Source organism: Anolis sagrei, chromosome 4 (genome assembly GCF_037176765.1).
Source record: "Anolis sagrei isolate rAnoSag1 chromosome 4, rAnoSag1.mat, whole genome shotgun sequence".
Taxonomy (NCBI): domain Eukaryota; kingdom Metazoa; phylum Chordata; class Lepidosauria; order Squamata; family Dactyloidae; genus Anolis; species Anolis sagrei.
The window spans coordinates 181676823-181697310 of NC_090024.1; the positions used below are offsets into that span (position 1 = coordinate 181676823).

Here is a 20488-nt window from a genome sequence, read left to right on the forward strand (position 1 = left end):
ATTGGATTAAAACAACGTGTTTAGGAAATGTAATCTAACTCAATAATATCTTGCTATATCCCATGAACAAATCAATGTATAGTCATCCTTCTCTCCTGGACCTGTGTTTTATAATTTGAAGGTTGAATGTTCTTGGTTTCAGCATCTAATTATGAGGGGTGTTCATTAAAGATTTCTCCTGACCCACTTCCTGTGGACTGAGAGCAATTAAACTTGGCACAGGTATTAGTCCTTCTCTACATAGGTGCCACGTAGGGACACACACTTATCCCATCTTTTTAAGCAACTGTAAGCACCTTGCTTGTGGAAGTCAACCGGTTGCTCCAAAAGCCACATTGTGACTTTGGAAATCAGAGTATCATTATCTGAAAAATGCTTGCCCTTCAAAAATAACTTCATTGTTGGAAAGAGGTGGAAGTCTGATGGTGTGAGGTAGGGTGAATAAGGGGGATGCGGTAGGATTTCAAAGTCACAGAAACATGCTTCCATTTGGCAACATGTGAGTTGTGAACTGATGCATTGTCTTGCAGAAGGCGGACATCTTTGGTGAGCATGCCACGTCTCTTGGTTTTGATGGCCTCCCACAGTGAAGCATAGTATGCCTCACTAATCATGGTACCCTTTGCTAGGAAATCCATCAATGCTACTTCGTTCTGGTCCCAAAATACTGTGAACATGACCTTGCCTGCCAAGAGTTGGGCATGTGCCTTCTTTGGAGGTGGTGAGTCATGACGCTTCCATTGCATTGACTGGACTTTAGTTTCAGGATCACAGTGATGGATCCAGCTTTCATCCTGTGTGATCAGTGTGTTGAAAAAATGCTCCCCGTTTCCATGGCACATCGTCAATAGAGCCTGAAAATGTGGGAAACTCAACTGTAGAATTCAACTAGTTCCTGCTTCTGGAAAGGTGTGAGCAGCTGGGGGCCCCAGTGAGTGGATACTTTATACATGCGAAAATGGTCTTGGGTGATTTTTTTCCCATGGACCTCACACTAATTTGACATTTTGGGCTAGGTGGCAAATGAATACACAGTGATATTCCAAAATGACTTCCACTTGCTGGATGGTGTGTTCATCAATAGCAGAGTGGGGTCACCCTGGAATTGGAGCTGTTTCCAGCTAAGTCCAACCACATTTCAATTGATGATGCCAGTTCTACATCATATGATGGGGAATCATCACCATAAACCTCTTTCATTTCATTTATTGTCTCTTGGCGTGTGGCCTTTCAAGTAAAGGAGCTTGATGACTGCTCTGTATTCCACTGGGTCCATTATCAAACCTCACACCACTTCAGCACCTGTAAAATCAAGACCGTTATCAGTTCAGAGTTGTAAATTGGCACGTAACCTATAGAGACTTATATCATTACACATGCACAGTTTCAGCATCTTGTCATAAATAGAAGTGGGTCAAGGGAAATCTTTAATGAATGCCCTTGTATTAGCTGTTCTTTCCCCATGTCTGTCTTCTAAAATAATCTAATCCACATGGTTCTTTTAAGCATCCAGGTGGTCAGATCTGCTCACTTTCTGAGAAGCTTACCACCTATTCCTCTCTGGTGGCAAGTAAGTTGCTCTCAGCAGATCACAGCATACTTTTAAAACTCCTGCCTAGCATAATACACTCATGCCAAATTTCCTGTTTCAGGAGGGAAAAAATCCTTCAAAATCTATCAGTGAGGGGTAGAAGAGTGCAACACATCAGATAGAGAGAATAAACTCTCACAGATCGGGACTAATTTTTTTTCTGTTGCAACGGCTGAAATTGTTTACCTTAGAGAGGAGATGACAAACATCCCTAAAATTACAAACCCTAACAGGAATGCAGAGAGGCATTATCTAGCCTCCCTGCCTCCTAGCATAAAAGAAAAAGCTGTTTTATAAAGCAAAGGGTAAAAACTAAAATGAGGATTTTTTTTTTTGCACACAATATCACCTTTAGATTGGTTTTTGCTTGCAACAAATAACAATGACAACAAACTTTGCAGGATTCAAAAGGACATTGAAGTATTATTCGACAGCAAAAAAAACCACAATTTAACAATTTAACTGTAAAATACCAAGCAAGAATTTTTAAAGCCAAAGTGATCTTGCTGAAGAAAGAAGCAAAATACTCTATGTGAGAAAGTATAGACACATTTAAAATCTTTTAAAGGGACAACTTGTCTTGGCTCTGTTGAAGAATTAATCTTTGTCCATTCATTTGAGTAAGAAAGGAGTCAATGCCAGCTAATCCTGGGGATAGGATTCTGGGCCATGAAGCTGATTTGGCCTGGCAGTTCCTCCTCTCTCCACAAAGAGAAATCCAGGAATGTGAACGCTACATATGGAAGGAAAGCATTTAAAGATCATCTGCTGTTGTTTATAAGTAAAGAGATCTATTGCAACAGCAAAAAAGAAGAGTCAGAATCACTTAAGCACCATTTCCCATACTATGTTGCCCTTCCGAGTTTTCTTCTCTCTCAGTTCCACATAATAGCGATACTTAGGTTGGCAGCCTTTTGCTGAACGAACCCCCCCCCCCCCCCCCGGCAGTATATTGTATTTGATTTTACAAATTAGTGAGCTGTTTTTTAAACTGGAATCAAACTACAAGTAGTCATTTTCTTTAAAGTAACAAGATGTAGTATCATCAGAGATATAACATTTCTAAATATTTTGAAGTCATGAGAGGAAGGGGATTTTTTTCAGATTTTTTTCAAGAACATTGAAAAATGCAATATTATCATCATGTATAGGTTGGAGCCCCCGGTGGTGCAGTGGGTTAAAGCGCTGAGCTGCTGAACTTACTGATCGAAAGGTCGCAGTTTGAATGCGGGTAGTGGTGTGAGCTCCCGCTGTTAGCCCCAGAATCTGCCAACCTAGCAGTTTGAAAACATGCAAATGTGAGTAGATCAATAGGTATCGCTCCAGCGGGAAGGTAACGGCGCTCCATGTAATCATGCATCTACGGACAACGCCGTATCTTCAGCTTAGAAATAGAGGTGAACACCAACCCACAGAGTCAGACACGACTGGACTTAATGTCAGGGGAAAATCTTTACCTTTACCGTATAGGTTGAAGATCACTTTGTTACTTTATGAATGCAAAATATTAGGTTTTATACACAAGCTTATTCCGTATAAAATTCTTGTGTTTGACATAATAACGTGACAAAGTGTTCAGAATATAATTACAAATTGAGCTTAGTTTTTAATTATTATTTTTTTCTGTTACAAATGGAGATACAGGATCCTAAACTGGAAATAATGCCTAAATTATAAAGAACCTTTTTAGTTTTGCATTGTGAGGTGTAGGCAAAACACTAAATTAAAAACAGTAGAATAATGAACATTTGTTTTAAATAAATAAATAAAATTCTTTGCCTCCAGTAGCTCCCCAAAGTATGAAATAGTAGATAAAACATCCTCAATTCTACTAAAAGCTTAGAAAAAGAAACTATGGCTATGAATCAGGATGATACAGTCTTAAATGAAGGTATTTCTGTGCTGTTTTTTCCAAATTTATTGTGTTATATATGTGAATATGTCATCATTGTGTAAAACAGTGGTTCTCAACCTGTGGGCCATGGTCCAGAAGGGCCGCAAAAATGAAAATCTGGTCTGCGAATCTCCTTCCTCTTTATATATTTCATTAATTTTATTTTTATTTCCACTCCTTTCCACAGAGGTAACCAGCCCCACCCCTTTTAGTACTAATGTTGGGGAGTGGTCCCTGTTCAAAGTGGGCCCTGGTCAAGTGGTCTTTGATCAAAGTGGGCCCTGGTCAGGTGGGCCTGGTCAAAAAAAGGTTGGGAACCACTGGTCAAAGAAGGTACTACAGAATCAATTTTTGCATTTTTATAAGTGGAAAAGACTTCAGGTGAAAAGATCAGGAAAAGGCTATTCTATTTTTCTTGTTTATTACTTTCTTTTTGTCTTTACATCTCTAACTACCATGTATGTGTTGCTATATCCGAATACATATAGACCACATTATCAGGTCTGATCTGTTGATTTGAATACTCTGTGAAACATCACAATTTGTTTTTATTCCCTCTTTATGATGTCTATTTTTCTCATGTTTGACTGTCCTGTTAACTTCTATCAGCATTGTCATCTAACATGTTGCACCAATATAGAAGTAATGTCTCAGTTCAGTGGAAACTACAAACAGAATTGAGAGGCTGGGTATTTGGGAACGTAATCATGGTAACAGAGCAACTTCAGGTTTTATTCTTTATCAGACGCAACACACAGGAAAGCAAGAACTATATTACAGGGAAGCTGTCCAACACACTTACCCCTCTACCCATCAGACCATTGTTAAAAGGAAGGCCAATAAAGCTGAATGCTGCCTCTTGGATGAAATATGGATTCAGGATACGAATTTCATGGGGCTCTCTTGGAACATGGGTTGCCACAGACTTCCAAAAGCCATCAGAGGCACTCTGTACAAATGGAAAGATGGTTAGATTACACAAATGCTAAAAATGTATTTCTCTCCTGAAACCACCACCATTTAAAAAGAAATTGGTGTTGAGGAGGACCCTATGATAACTTTGCCTTAGAGTTGCCATACGCTAGATATAGCTACATATCTAGCTTATGGCAACCCTAAGGCAAAGTTATCATAGGGTCTTCCTGGCAGAATTTCTTCAGAAGGGATTTGCAATTGACTTCCTTTGTTGAAAAGAGACTGTGACTTATTCAATAGGTTTTCATGGCCAAGTGGGAATTCAAGCCATGGTCTTCCAGGGTCCCAGTCCAACACTCAAACACAATACCATGCTGACTCTGAAGGAACTGCACACTAGGAACTGACTCGAGGTGTTAACCAAGTATGGGCAGGTAACAAAACAGGTCTGAATTATGGGTTTATTCCAGCTCTTTAACCTGGGTCATTGAGACACATTCCATCCATACTTTATCGTCAGCCATCCTTGTGAAGTTACATCTGATTTACAATCCAAAATAAATAACTCTTGTACATACACAGTGAAAAGAAAATAACAAGAGAGAGAGAGAGAGAACATTCATTCACGGTTAAAATTTTGAAGGAACACTTTATTTGGAAAGCTGGGACATAGTGTGAAAATAAAAAGGAGTGCCCATCAGAAAGAAGAAATAGTATTTAAACGCACTATGCTCCAAATTGGACGTTTGACTAACTATTCCCACAGCTAGCATCCGAGCTTCAAATATGTCTGGGCAGTAATGCTAGGGCATGCCCCACAGTAGGAACACAACCCTATAGGGAGATGATCTGTATAAAGGAGAATTGCGTAGAAGCAGTAATGAAATATGCCCAGGGTCACTTCAAACTCCACCATTCAACTTTTGCTTTCTCAAAGCAGCTCCAGCCCTGCTGCTCCCTAGACTGACCACCAAGATTGGTGATATGTTTGATTTGTTCTCAAAGCAAGCCATAGACAACTTGCCCTTTGCACCTTAGGACTGAAGGAAAAATGAAATGTCTGCAGAATGAAACACCTCATAAATTCAGGGAAGGGAGTGCCCTGACAGATGAGGAAACTGGGCTTTTGGCTCATGTCTAAAATGGATTAAATATCTTTATTTACTGTAGCTTGGTCCCTGTTTCTGATGGCACTCTTGGGAAAAACAGCTATTTGATGTAAAATCCACAGCTGAAGAAAGATTAGTGGGGACAAGTCAAGCAGTTGTAATTACAGACTGCCTGCAATGGCGCTGATTCCCTGCAGTATCAAACCCAATACTTTATGTATTGTTTTGAGAAGTACTAAACTCCTATTCCGAATGGAAAGAAATCACAGAGATGTGATAACAAAAAGCTATGGAGAAAACTCCTTCTCTTCCAGATAAGCATTACCTGCAGGGAGCAAAATAACAGTAATGGCTTCATTATTACCAAAGCCTGCCTATTGTTGTTGTTCATTCGTTCAGTCGTCTCCGACTCTTCGTGACCTCATGGACCAGCCCACGCCAGAGCTCCCTGTCGGCCGTTACCACCCCCAGCTCCCTCAAGGTCAGTCCAGTCACTTCAAGGATGCCATCCATCCATCTTGCCCTTGGTCGGCCTCTCTTCCTTTTGCCTTCCACTTTCCCCAGCATAATTGTCTTCTCTAGGCTTTCCTGTCTCCTCATGATGTGGCCAAAGTACTTCAACTTTGTCTCTAGTATCTTTCCCTCCAGTGAGCAGTCGGGCTTTATTTCCTGGAGGATGGACTGGTTGGATCTTCTCGCAGTCCAAGGCACTCTCAGAACTTTCCTCCAACACCACAGCTCAAAAGCATCGATCTTCCTTCGCTCAGCCTTCCCTAAGGTCCAGCTCTCACATCCGTAGGTTACTACAGGGAATACCATGGCTTTGACTAGGCGGATCTTTGTTGCCAGTTTGATGTCTCTACTCTTTACTATTTTATCGAGATTGGACATTGCTCTCCTCCCAAGAAGTAAGCGTCTTCTGATTTCCTGGCTACAGTCTGCATCTGCAGTAATCTTTGCACCTAGAAATACAAAGTCTGTCACGGCCTCCACGGTTTCTCCCTCTATTTTCCAGTTGTCAATCATTCTTGTTGCCATAATCTTGGTTTTTTTGACGTTTAGCTGCAACCCGGCTTTTGCGTTTTCTTCTTTCACCTTGATTAAAAGGCTCCTCAGCTCCTCCTCGCTTTCGGCCATCAGAGTGGTGTCATCTGCATATCTGAGGTTGTTAATGTTTCTTCCAGCAATTTTCACCCCAGCTTTGCATTCATCCAGCCCCGCACATCGCATGATGTGTTCTGCATACAAGTTAAAAAGGTTGGGTGAGAGGATGCAGCCTTGCCGTACGCCTTTCCCAATCTTGAACCAGTCTGTTGTTCCGTGGTCAGTTCTTACTGTTGCTACTTGGTCCTTGTACAGATTCCTCAGGAGAGAGACAAGGTGGATTGGGATGCCCATCCCACTAAGAACTTGCCACAATTTATTATGATCCACACAGTCAAAGGCTTTAGAATAGTCAATGAAGCAGAAGTAGATGTTTTTCTGAAACTCCCTGCCTTTCTCCATTATCCAGCGGATATTGGCAATCTGGTCTCTCGTTCCTCTGCCTTTTCTAAACCCAGCTTGAACATCTGGCAACTCTCGCTCCATGTATTGCTGGAGTCTTCCTTGCAGGATCTTGAGCATTACCTTACTGGCATGAGAAATAAGGGCCACTGTACGGAAGTTGGAGCAGTCTTTCGCATTTCCCTTTTTTGGTATGGGGATATAAGTTGATTTTTTCCAGATTGATGGCCATTCTTGTGTTTTCCATATTTGCTGGCAAATGGCATGCATCACCTTGACAGCATCATCTTTTAAGATTTTAAACAGTTCAGCTGGGATCCCGTCGTCTCCTGCTGCCTTGTTGTTAGCAATGCTTCTTAAGGCCCGTTCAACCTCACTCCTCAGGATGTCTGGTTCTAATTCATTCACCACACCGTCAAAACTATCCTCAATATTATTATCCTTCCTATACAGATCTTCTGTATAGTCTCGCCACCTTCTCTTGATCTCTTCAGCTTCTGTTAGGTCCCTGCCATCTTTGTTTCTTATCATACCAATTTTTGCCTGAAATTTACCTCCAATGTTTCTAATTTTCTGGGAGAGGTCTCTTGTCCTTCCTATTCTGTTGTCTTCTTCCACTTCCATGCATTGCTTATTTAAAAATAGTTCCTTATCTCTTCTGGCTAACCTCTGGAATTGCGCATTTAACTGGGCATATCTCCCCTTATCCTTGTTTCCTTTTGCTTTCCTCCTTTCTTGGGCTACTTCCAGTGTCTCAGCAGACAACCATTTTGCCTTCTTGGTTTTCTTTTTCTTTGGGACGTACTTTGTTGCCGCCTCCTGAACAATGTCTCGGACTTCTGTCCATAGTTCTTCTGGGACTCTGTTTACTAAATCTAGTCCTTCAAATCTGTTCTTCACTTCCACTGTATATTCGCTAGGAATGTTAGTGAGATCATATCTAACTGGTCTGTGTATTTTCCCTGATCTCTTTAGTTTTATTCTAAATTGGGCAATAAGAAGTTCGTGATCTGAGCTACAGTCAGCCCCAGGTCTTGTTTTCACCGACTGGATGGATGTCCGCCACCTTTGGCTGCAAAGGATGTAGTCAATCTGATTTCGGTGTTGACCGTCTGGTGAGGCCCATGTGTAAAGCCGTCTTTTAGGTTGTTGGAAGAGAGTATTCGTTATACACAGCGAGTTTTCCTGGCAAAATTCTATCAGCCTGCGTCCCGCTTCATTTTGTTCTCCCAGACCATGCTTGCCTGTGATCCCTATTGTCATTTGACTTCCCACCTTGGCATTCCAGTCTCCTGTAATGAAAATAATGTCTCTTTTTGGTGTATTATCCAGTAGTTCCTTCAGATCCTCATAGAACTGATCTACTTCTGCTTCTTCAGCAGCTGTGGTTGGGGCGTATATTTGGATCACTGTAATGTTGAAAGGCTTTCCTTGCACTCGAATTGAGATCATTCTGTCATTTTTTGGGTTGTATCCAAGCACCGCTTTAGCGAATTTCTTATTAATTATGAAGGCTACTCCATTTCTTCGATGTTCCTCTTGTCCGCAGTAGTAGATCTGGTGGTCATCTGATGTGAAGTGGCCCATTCCAGTCCATTTCAGTTCGCTGACCCCCAGAATGTCTATCTTTAGTCTTGACATCTCACCAATAACAACATCCAATTTGCCCTGGCTCATAGATCTTACATTCCAGGTTCCTATGGTGTGTTGATCTTTAGAGCATCGGATTCGTCGTTCACCTCCAGTACCGTCGGCCGCTAACCTTCCTTTCGGCTTTGAGCTAGCTGCGTCATCACATCTGGGGCTAGTTGAACTTATCGTCTGCTCCTCCCCAGTAGCATTTTGGCCATCTTCCGACCTGGGAGTCCCATCTTCCAATGGCATACCGACATATCTCTGGTTGTACTGGTCCATTTAGTTTTCTTGGCAAGGATACTGGAGTGGTTTGCCATTGCCTTCCCCAGGGATCACGCTTGGTCTGACCTCTCTGCCACAACCGTCCCGTCTTGGGTGTCCCTTCACGGTTTCGCTCATGACATCATTGAGGTGCTCAAGCTCCAGCGCCCCGACAAGGCGGTGATCCTTTGCTGGAGCAGCCTGCCTATAATATGCTAGATACCTATGTTAATATCTCAACATGATACAAAGTTCAGAGGCTGCTCTAAAAAACTGGGAATAACTATATCAACATGCTTGATAATGCGTAGAAATGTAGTGCAGTAATTCAAATGGCTTATATTACTGGAAGAGGAATTTTCACTCAAACCTTCATACCTCTATGCATTTTCCCAATTTTCCTCCCCCTTGGCTTTTACTTCTTCCCTTCTTTTGTCCACCAAGTAAGTTGTCTGCTACCAGAGTTCTTTGATGTCTTGACAGTTATGCCACAAATGTTGAAAATGTCTATGGAAAAAGCATGGCCTACTAATGAGAGAGTCCTAATATGCCAGAAGCATTTGTTTTCTCTCTCTGCTCCCCATGCCCATGTTTCCAAACATTTTAACACGCACACAGGGAGTGTATATACATGTGTGTACATGTATGCTTGTGTTGAGAAGGAAAGGCAATATTGTAGGAGCAGGACTTGTCACAGTAGACATGTGGCGGGCGCACAGGGACAGACCGGCACTCCTGCAATTTCCGGAAAGAAAATATTAAGTAGAAAATGATTTGTATGTCTAAAGACCCCCTAAAGCATTAATTTAGGAAGGTGGGAAAACTAGACATATTAAATCTGAAGGTTTGTGCACATATATGTGTATGATGTCCTAATTGCTCTGTAGTTTTTAAGAATACATAGGTATAGCTACTAAATCTTATTACAAATATATTTCACAACATTTCCTGATGGGATGATGCTGACCAATTCCACAATATTTTTTTTTCTGTGTCATGAGCGATTTGAGAAACTGCAAGCCACTTCTGGTGTGAGAGAATTGGCTGTCTGCAAGGACATTGCCCAGGGAACACCCAGATGTTTTGATGCTTCTCTCATGTCCCCACACGCGGAGCTGGAGCTGACAGAGGGAGCTCATCTGCTTTCTCTCCAGATTTGAACCTCCGACCTGTCAGTCTTCAGTCCTGCCAGCACAAGGGTTTAACCCATTGCACCACCAGGGGTTCCACAATGGTGCAGACCTATTGTCTTGAGGAATGGCTAAATTCCATTCTAATTTTTGTTTTGTGTATTTTAATATGTATTTTATGAAAATATGTTTAAATGTGTGTATTCTACAAGGTGTTTTTAAATTATTATGTGCTTTGATTATGTGTTGTAGGAATGTTGTAACCCTCCTTGAGCCGTGAGGTGAGGCAGGTAAGAAATAAAATGATAATAATAATAAGAAGAATAAGAATAATAATATCAACGTTGAGGGAAGTCAATAGTAGTAAACTGTTTAAAGTGCAAAAGACAAAGAGTGAATACTGTAAAAACACAATCCAGAGCAGAAGAGAAAACTGGCAAAAGAAGGCTCTCCATCGACAGTTCATGGGAAAAACTGAGAGCCAAATTGACAAAGAAAAAACATGGCTGTGGCTCACAAATGGAACTTCAAAAAAAGGAGACATGGAGGGCCTGATTCTGGCAGCCAGAATTGAAAGGTCGACAACAGATCCCAAATGTAGACTCTGCAAGGAAGCTGATGAAACAATAGATCACATGCTTAGCTGCTGCAAGAAGATCACACAAACAACCTACAAGTAGAAGCATAATACCATTGCTCAGATGATTAATTGGAACCTGTGCCACAAATATCATCTGCCTGCAACAAAGAACTGGTGAGATCACAAGCCGGAAAAAGTTACAGAAAATGAACACGTCAAACTCCTCTGGGACTTCTGAATTCAGGTAGAGTTTTGGAACACAATACTCCTGACCTCACGATTGTGTAAAAAAAACAAAGTATGGATTGTTGATGTTGCAATCTCAGGCAACAGCAGGATAGAAGAGAAACAACTGGAAATGCTGACACGATATGAAGATTTAAAGATCGAACTGCAAAGACTCTGGCACAAGGCCAGTAAAGGTGGTCCCAGTGGTGATCGGCACACTGGGTGCAGTGCCTAAAGACCTTGGCCTGCACTTAAACACATTCGGCGCTGACAGAATTGCCAGCTGCCAGCTGCAGAAGGCCACCTTACTGGGATCTGCACGCATTATTCGCCATTACATCACACAGTCCTAGACACTTGGGAAGTGTCTGACATGTGATCCAATACAACAGCCAGCAAAGTGATCTTGTCCGCTGTGGACTCATCTTGTTGTGTTAATAATAATAATAATAATAATAATAATAATAATAATAATAATAATTGCTTCACTTCAATATAGTATTAACAAATTGCATTAAGCCTTCTTCTGGGTTTCATGCAGGCTCCAGGGCTTAAACTATTCTAGGTAGCCAACAAAACTTTAACCAATGGAAACAACTGCTAAAGCTTTATTTTTTATGTGTAGAAGCCTTTGCCTTTTTCCTAAAAACCTCAAAAGAAAAGCTATTTTGGGGGGGGGGGGGGGGGGAGAGGGAGATTCAGACATTCTGCATTATTTCAATTATGCACATAGGAGCAAAGAAAAGGTTTAAAAAGTTTTTAGAATACCAAGTTGACAAGGTTTATCTTAACTGCCTTGCCTTGCTGCCAGCAACATCTGCATGCGAAGGAGAGCCAGTGTGTGACAGGGCAGCAATGTGCCTGAAAAAAATCTTAACATTATACTGACTTACGTGACTTATTACTATAAACACAGGTTAGTTTCCACTCCAGACCAACTGAGAAAGGGAGCAAGATAACATATACTGACCTCTGCATTCCAGGGCAGAGAGCCCCGATGATTAGCAGCAATCCACCTACATTGAGACTGAGCCAAAATGGCAATAAAAAGCGATTAATGGTACTGGGCAGTGCAAAAGATACAAATAAAAAACATCAATGCCACCATCACAACTAGCCTTGGCCTTTTACAGCTATTTCATAGCCTTCTTGGAAAAATTGTTTATTTTCTTTCACTCTTCCCATAACAGAAACAAGCCAAATTAGCTGTGATTTTATTTTCGAGCATCTAGAAACTAGACATGCCATCACATTAGGCCTAGTGTCATATGACAGTTAGTTGTGAACAACAACCTATCTGACCCACAAAGTCAGAAACAGCAGCTTGGGGAATAAGAGAGGAGTGGATGGGACAGAGCCGACATGCCATTACCACTTGAAACACTGGTACTAGCCAGAATCTTTTCTCCAAAAGGTGAATACAATATGGCCCCCGTTCCAAAAGGAATACTTCCTGGACTTTGCATGGACACCAGAAGCAGCAGATAATAGCAAACCCTATTATTTTCAATGGGATGAACAATGGAAGAATTTAGAAGAGGATGTAGCTTGTACAGGAAGCCTTTTGTGAAGATAGGAAACTGTGGATAAGTGTCTATCGGTTCCAAGAACATTTCTGTCCTCCTGAAAATGTTAGGTTTGAAATAGTAGTATTTGGTGCATTATTCAAAAATCATTCACCTTCTAATAGCCATATCTCACACAGAAATGTACACTGTACAAATATACCTGTACAGCTAGATGAAAACAGTACTGTGGGATAATTTAGGAATCACAAAATGGCAGGTAGAAAAGATAACGGGTATATATTGGCAATTCAAAAACCTGGATTAGAGATGTCAAATTCTGAAACAGCCTACTTATGCCAGTGGTTGGTTCCAAAAGAACTTGTTCTACATTTAGGGACCTAATTTTATTTCATTTTCATATACTTAGTGGAAGTCACTGCCCTCCCATATTGGGATTTCTCTGCATCTGGGTCTAAAAGCTTAAGTTCTAGAAAGGAATAACCTTATTTAATCCATTATTCCTTAATGGCGAGAATAGGTGGGTTTTTTTTTTTTTCAGTCTCAAATTGTCGAATTTGGTTTCAGGAAAAAAAACTTCACTCACAACTGATTATCTCATCACTCTGAAAGACTGGGGATTCTGACTATGGAAAGCAGCTTGACTCTTTTACATAGCTATTACCTATGAGATAATGTTGCCTATGTTGCACAGTGTTTAATTTTCCATATATTTGGGGTTCACTTGGTTTTGAAAAGGATCAACCTGCCACAAGAGAGTGGCTATGGATGATGTTCTCGTCTGTCTCATTCCTATTAATCTGGAACTACCAACATTATCTAAACATGCTGGCACAGTGGATGCCTTGTAAATACATGCATCCTGTTCCTTGTTTATGGGTTCCAAAAAGGAAGCTTTGTGGTTTTGTTCTACAGCTCTGTGTTTCCCAGCTACAGATATCAGTTCCGCCACTACGTAACCACAGGCAGGCAGCTACATAACCACTAACCCCTGGAGCCTTTCGTTAGTGGCTGAGGATAAGCTTATCTCTCAGTTATTGCTTTCTACAGCCAATAGTCAATACAATGTCTAATACTCTGATTAGAGACAGCTGTTCATAAAGAGCTCTAAAACTGTTAATTCCTTGAGGGGATCCCTGCTCATCTTTAGACTGAGAGAAGCAGACAGATGAGGTAGTTAACTAATGCCAGCCCCATTCCAGGAGCCCATTCAGAAGAAGCTGGAGGTGTAGGCTTAGCATTTGCACCATAAGATACAATAATAGAGTTGGAAGAGAACATATGGGCCATCTAGTCCAACCCACTGCCATGCAGGAAACGTCCTAGTCTCCAGGACAGCAGAAAACAAGCCTGCTCCCTCTTCCTTATGACACCCTTTCACATACATGGCTATTATGTTACCTCTCAACTTCTCTTCTGCAGGATAATAATAATAATAATAATAATAATAATAATAATAATAATATCTTTATTTATACCCCGCCACCATCTCTCTCAACGGGGACTCAGGGCGGCTTACATGAGGCCAAGCCCAAACAACAAATTACAATAAAATAAAATACAAGTTGCAATAAAATAAACAGCATAAACAATAAGCAATATACACAAAACATTAAGAAAAAAAGCAGTAAACCAAACATAGTGACAGTGAGCGGACATGGTGACCAGACCTTTGATCATTTAAGTCAGCCTCCTCTGGACACCTTCCAGCTTGCAAATATCTCTTTTAAACTGTGGTGCCCAGAACTGGACACAGTATTCAAGGTGAGGTCTAACCAAAGCAGAATAGAGAGGCACCATGACTTCCCTCAATCTAGACACTATACACCATTTGATGTAGCCCAAAATCCCACTGGCTTTTTTAGCTGCTGCATCACACTGTTGGCTCATGTTCAACTTCTTGTCAACAAAGACCCCAAGATCTTTCTCATATGGATTGCTGTTGAGGCATCGCCCATTCTGCATCTTTGTTTTTCTGCCTCTAAGTGTAGAATTACCTTTGTCCTTGTTGAAATTCATTTTGTAAGTTTTGGCCCAGCTCTCTAATCTGTTAAGGTCATTTTGAATTCCGATCCTGTCCTTTGGAGTATTAATTATCTCTCCTAATTAGGTGTCATCTGCAAACTTGATAAGCATGCCCTCTAAACCTTCATCCAAGTCATTAATAAAGGTGTTGAACAGTATTGGGCCCAGGACCAAACCCTGCGGCACTCCACTAATCGGCACTCCACTAATCCAGGATGAAGTGAAACCATTGGCAGGGTACCCTTTGGGTTTGGTCGCTTAATCAATTATAGATCCACTTAATAGTAGCATTGTCTAGCCCACACTTGACTAGTTCAGTGGTTCTCAACCTGTGGGTCCCCAGGTGTTTTGGCCTACAACTCCCAGAAATCCCAGCCAATTTATCAGCTGTTAGGATTTCTGGGAGTTGAAGGCCAAAACATCTGGGGACCCAGAGGTTGAGAACCAGTGGACTAGTTTGTTTGCAAGAAGGTCATTGGGGATTTTGTCAAAAGCCTTACTGAAATCAAGATATGTTACAGCATTCCCTGCATCTACCAAACCTTTAACTCTATCGAAAAAAGAGATAAGATTTCTCTGGCCTGACTTGTTTTTGAGAAATCCATGCTAACTTTTAGTAATTACAGCATTCCTTTCTAAGTGATCAAATAGATACAAAAGTGTATTCCTATCTCATCTCTAAAATCAGAGCAGTCTCTCTAGGAGATGCTGATGGAAGTTGGTTCAATACAATATCCCATAGCCCAGGAAGATGAAGATCAAGCTAGGCAAAGCAATAATTTCTGCGGTATCACAGCCATTTGACAATTCGTTATGGAGGGCTTGTAGACATATCCTCTCATACTTTATCATCTTTTTAATCTTGCATGTTATATTTGGGGATGACATTCCCCTTCCTGTAATGATATGTGTATGTATAGCTTTAGCAATTTGGGCAAATCTGCGTGGCCAATTTTAATGCTCTAAAATAGGCATGGGCGAACTTCATCCCTCCAGATGTTTTGAACTTCAACTCCCACAATTCCTAACAGCCAGAGTTGAAGTCCAAAACACCTGGAGGGATGAAGTTTGCCCATGCCTTCTCTAAAATGTCATCCATAATGAGAGATATAGGAACACAAAATGAGGTGCAGTGAGCCTCTATAACCACATAAGAAAGATCAGCAAAACAAAATATCTATCTACATAATAATTACTTGAAAGAGGATTGAAGAAAAAAAACTATTATTTGATTAAAATAAATTAGCCTTTCCAAAAGATAAGCAATGGCACTGGAAAGAATATGGGAACAAGCACAGCCACTGTCCCAGGTTAATGTCCCCAGAAAATGTCTCCAGAAAAGCAAAAACTGGGGACATTTTATACAACATAGCAAAAGAGAATGATTGCTTCTAAGATGGCTTTGAGAGGGTGGAAATACTTCATCTATGTAGTTACATCTCAAAGCAGGAAATGTATGAGGTTAACTTCCTTATTCTTTTCCCAGAATCTAACATTGCTTCTCACAATACGAGATGAGTTGGCATGGAGTCATTTGTGTCAATGAAGGCATGCTGTTGTAGTTGTTCTTGAAAGAACATGAGCATGACAAGCCAGAAAGCAACTAGAGAAGGGAATCCCTGGTTAGTATTTTCATTATATCATTCCTTGAGATTTTCAAGTGGCTCACTATATTCCCCTTTCCTCTAAGCTGGACAACATCCAACCTCATCTCCCTGCAGTGTTCTGAAGGTATTTTTATTATCAAATTGAGAGCTTCCATTCTTGGAGCGGTGTGTTTTCTTTGCAAGTACATTTGCCAAGAGTAGTTGAACAGAGTAGAGCAATTTGAGAGATTTTCAGGTATCTTTGCTCTCTTGTTATCTGAACAGTTAAACCCAACAGGATAGGCTCTATCGAGAGTGTTAAAAAAACAAAGATATCCCAAGAATTTGCCATTTTTTCTACTATTTTGCAGTTATATATTGGGTAGACTCAGAAAGAGGCTGAACCGGTCCGAATCCCTCTTTGAAGGTGAGAGGGTCGGTATATAAAACATCGAAATAAACTATTGGTCATTTTGAAAAGCCAAATAGGGAGGCCGAGTAGAACAGTACTACTACTACTGAGATGTTTTCAAGTATTTTATTTTACATGCAACCTATTGAGTCATTTCCAGAAAGCTGGCCTGTTGTCGAGACTTAGTTTTTATATAATTATTTGCAGGAAGTAATTATTTCCTTCACCGAGCAATAAACTCTCATAATGAGGTGAATTTGTCATCAAGTGAGGAGGGTTATGTTATGAAAGTAGAAACTGGGCAATGCAAAACTAATGGAAATTCCCCTGGACACTCCCGCCCTTATTGCAGCAAGAAACAATAATATTTAGAGCTCAGTTCTTGAGCTGGGTCACTGTCACCTGGTTTTGGAAAACAGTTTGTGAGCAGATGACAGGCTGAATTTACTTGTATCTCCTCTCCCCATCATAGGGTGCATCTACACTGTGGAATTAATGCAGTTTGACACCACTTGAACTACCATGACAAATTGATATAGAATCATGGGAGCTGTAGTTTTACAAGGTTTTTAGCCTTATCTGCCAAAGAGTGCTGGTGCCACACCAAACTACAACTAAAATGGAGTTAATTCAGTCTATAGTATAGATGCACTCATAGTGATCCCAAGCTTCCCACTATCTTAAAAACCATTTTCAAACGTGATATAATATAATTTCATCAAAGGGTTATTTAGGGATATTTTTCAGACTGTTAGGTAACCTGGTTCAGCATGCCTGATATCTACAAACTATGAAGAGGAAGAAGTCCAAGTAGCAAACATGAAACTCACTGGATGAACTGGGGCTATATTCAGACACAGTGCCAAGAATGCCTGTGGTACAACAACCTTGAGAAGAGCTGTTGTATTTTTCCACCTATTATTTTTAATGCTACGGCACAACATGACTTCAAAGTCCAAAGGTGCAGAGATCATGGATGAAAAAAACGTTAAATGTTTCTCTAACAGACTAGAAATCCAGATAACTTGGAATGTGTACGTACTTATTTTAGAGACCAGATACCAGATAATTCAGCCACAAACATCAGATCTTGATCGTGCATTGTGCTCTTTTCCTGCCATACTACAGGTGCATATTGCTGTAAAACGGCCACAACCACTCTATAGAGCAGGTTTCACATTGTCTAGATGATAAATGGTTGTTTTTTTTTTAATTTCATGCCCTTCTAGTTAAGTTTGACATTGCTTTGCTAAAAGCATGAGAAACCCTTGTACATACATGGTCTAGATTCAAGAAAAAACTAGGAGAAAGACAAAATGAGTCTAAATGGAGAATTTTTTTTAAAAAAAATGCTTGTTTATTTTATTGTTTGGTAAAACAGGCCTCAGCGATGGCATCCTGCACACAGACACACACACACACATGTCACATGCCATTTCTTCTTTCTAAAGCTTTTTATCTGAAATTTATTTCTCTTTCCTTGAGTCTCCATAAATAGAGGGGTAAGTAAGATAAGCCTTAAGTGCAGACAAAAAACCTACAGTCCTCCAGTTCACTATGTGTTTGTTTGTCTGGCCCTGCCCACTTAGGAATGTAGTTTATTCAGTCCCTGACACTATTGCCCAAGGAATAGGTAGGGTTATCACAATGACAAATGGGACGAGTTTCTGTCAAAATCTAAGTTCATTAAGCTTCAAGTAAGCATTCACACCAAGCAAGTTAAATCTATAAGGTTACATTTGCCCCTGTGGGATGTGGGCGGAAGAAAAATGCGTTAAGAAAATGAAAAGTTGTGTAACTGAACAGGGATTTTTAGTTGGTCACAGGCAAGAATGCAAAATATTGGCAGAAGCTTTCAAATGGGATGATGTGCAGTTCTTAGTTCCCATCAGCAAAGAGGTTCCGAAAACTTCAATTTTACTTATCCTAAAGACCACCACACAAATATAAGGCTAGAGTAAAATTTGAGGATGGCACTATAAAACCTATTCCCAGCCATTCACAAGAAGGGATATTTTTAAAGGGGTAGAAACTGAAACAAACACCCAGATCCCATTAAAGGGGGAAAGTATTTGAGAATTTTTCGATGCAGAAATGCATTTCTCCACAGTATTTCTCCACATTTCTCTACGGTCCCACAACTGCAAACAGTATGTAGCACAATCCTGTGCATCCCATTTGTACACTGCATCATCATTTAGATAGGACAACAAATTACCATATATACTTGTGTAAAAGTTTACTTCACATACATAAATCCATCACATAGAAGATGGTTTTGAAAGACAGCAGATTTCAGGAGTTGTCTTTGTAGACCTACGAGCAGTTTATTATACTGTAAAGCATTGCCTCCTCCTGAAAAAATGTATATCACGAAGGCTTACCACCTCACCCGCTTCATAGGAAATCTGCTACAAAACAGGAGCTTTTTGTTGAGTTCAAAAGCCAGAGACGCAAATGGCAAAAACAGAAGAATGGCCTCAGGGGAGAGTACTCGCTCCATCAATGTTTACCATTTACACAAATGATCAGCCACTGCCAAAAGGGACAGAGAGTTTCAACTATGCTGACAATTGTGCCATCACAGTTCAAGCAGGGAGCTTTGGCATGGTTGAACAGAAGCTCTCCGAAGCTTTAGGTGCTCTTACTGACTGTTACAAGGAAAACCAGCTGATTCCTAATCCATCTAAAATGCAGACATGTGCTCCTCATTTTCAGAACAGACAATCATTTCATGCTCTGAGAATTAACTAGAAAGGAATCCCACTGGTGCATTGCAGCACACCCCAATACCTGGGAGTTATCTGGATCGTGCTCTGAGTTGCAAGAAACACTGCTTGAATATCAAGCAAAAAGTGGGTGCTAGAAATAATATAATACAAAAGCTGACTGGTACAATTGGGGATCACAACCAGAGACAGTGAAGACATCTGCCCTTGCACTTTACTACTCTGCAGCTGAATACGCATTCCCAGTGTGGAATACATCTCACCACATAACAGTGGATGTGGCTTTTAATGAGATATGCTGCATTTCCATCAGATGTGTACACCCTATACCACTGGAGAAATTATACTGTTTAGCTGATATTGCACCATCTGAAATTTGTTGGGAAGTAGCTGCCTCTAAAGAAAGGACCAAGGCATTGACATCTCCGGCCCATCCTCCATTCAGTTATTAGCTAGCAAACCAATGTCTTAAATCAAGAAATAGCTTCATAACATCTACAGGGATACTCACAGGAACACCTCAGCAAGCAAGAGTCCAAAAGTGGCAGGTTAAAACCTGGAACCTCTTGTCTGATACCTGGGCACACAGAAGACTGGGCAACCTGGAAGTCACTGAACAGATTGCACTCTGGCACCACAAGATGCAGAACTTATCTTAAAAATGGGCTACAAAGTGGGATCCATGACATGCAAGTGTGGAGAAGAGCAAACCACAGACCCCTGCCACATGCACAAAGGAGGACCTTCTTACAGCGACACCAAAGGCACTCAAAGTGGCCAGCTTCTGGTCAAAGAAAATTTAGTATAATGCCAAATTTTAAACTTTATTTGTCATTTTTCTATACATGATAATTGTATTCTCAGTTTGCTTCTGACGTGATAAATAAACATATAAATTGAGGACTGGTTTTGTAATGAAACATACAGATTTTGTTATGACCCATGGATAAAAGTTAGGGGCATGTAACAAACCAGTCTTCCCTTCTCCTTTGAAAAAATGCATAGAAAGAACATAGAAAGGGATAAAGAGAAGGAAAGGATCTGTTTGAGAAGTTACAGCATTGCTGATCTATATCAATGCAAATAGTGATAGGGAAATAAATATAAAAAGGAAAAAGAATGAGAATGCAGTCTGAAAAAAGGTGGGAAGAGATGAGCAAGGAAAGCAATCTGCCTCTTATTAACCAACCCAGCATGAAGAAAGTAATGAGGCAGAGGCGAGATGCTTCACCTCATTGCCCCTTCCTTGTCCAAACCAGAGAAAGAAAAGCAGGCCTCCCTCCTCCTCACTTTTTTGTCCTGAACAGAGTTCATCAGCAATATGAGGGGCAACTCTATTGGGTGCTTAAGGTAGAACAGAG

At 40.6% G+C, this 20488-nt stretch overlaps 1 protein-coding gene across 6 annotated transcripts in view; it reads right to left on the bottom strand.

Moving 5' to 3' along the window:
* Positions 1-20488, bottom strand: part of ST3GAL3 (ST3 beta-galactoside alpha-2,3-sialyltransferase 3) — a 229502-nt gene that overhangs the window by 37936 nt on the left and 171078 nt on the right. For 5 of the 6 annotated variants that reach the window (XM_060773335.2, XM_060773339.2, XM_060773337.2 and 2 more), the window contains one exon: positions 4288-4434. The exons of the other annotated variant lie outside the window; for it this stretch is intronic. In XM_060773335.2, coding sequence (XP_060629318.2) covers positions 4288-4434 — 147 coding nt within the window. The remainder of the gene's footprint in view (positions 1-4287; positions 4435-20488) is intronic. 6 annotated transcript variants of the gene reach the window in all.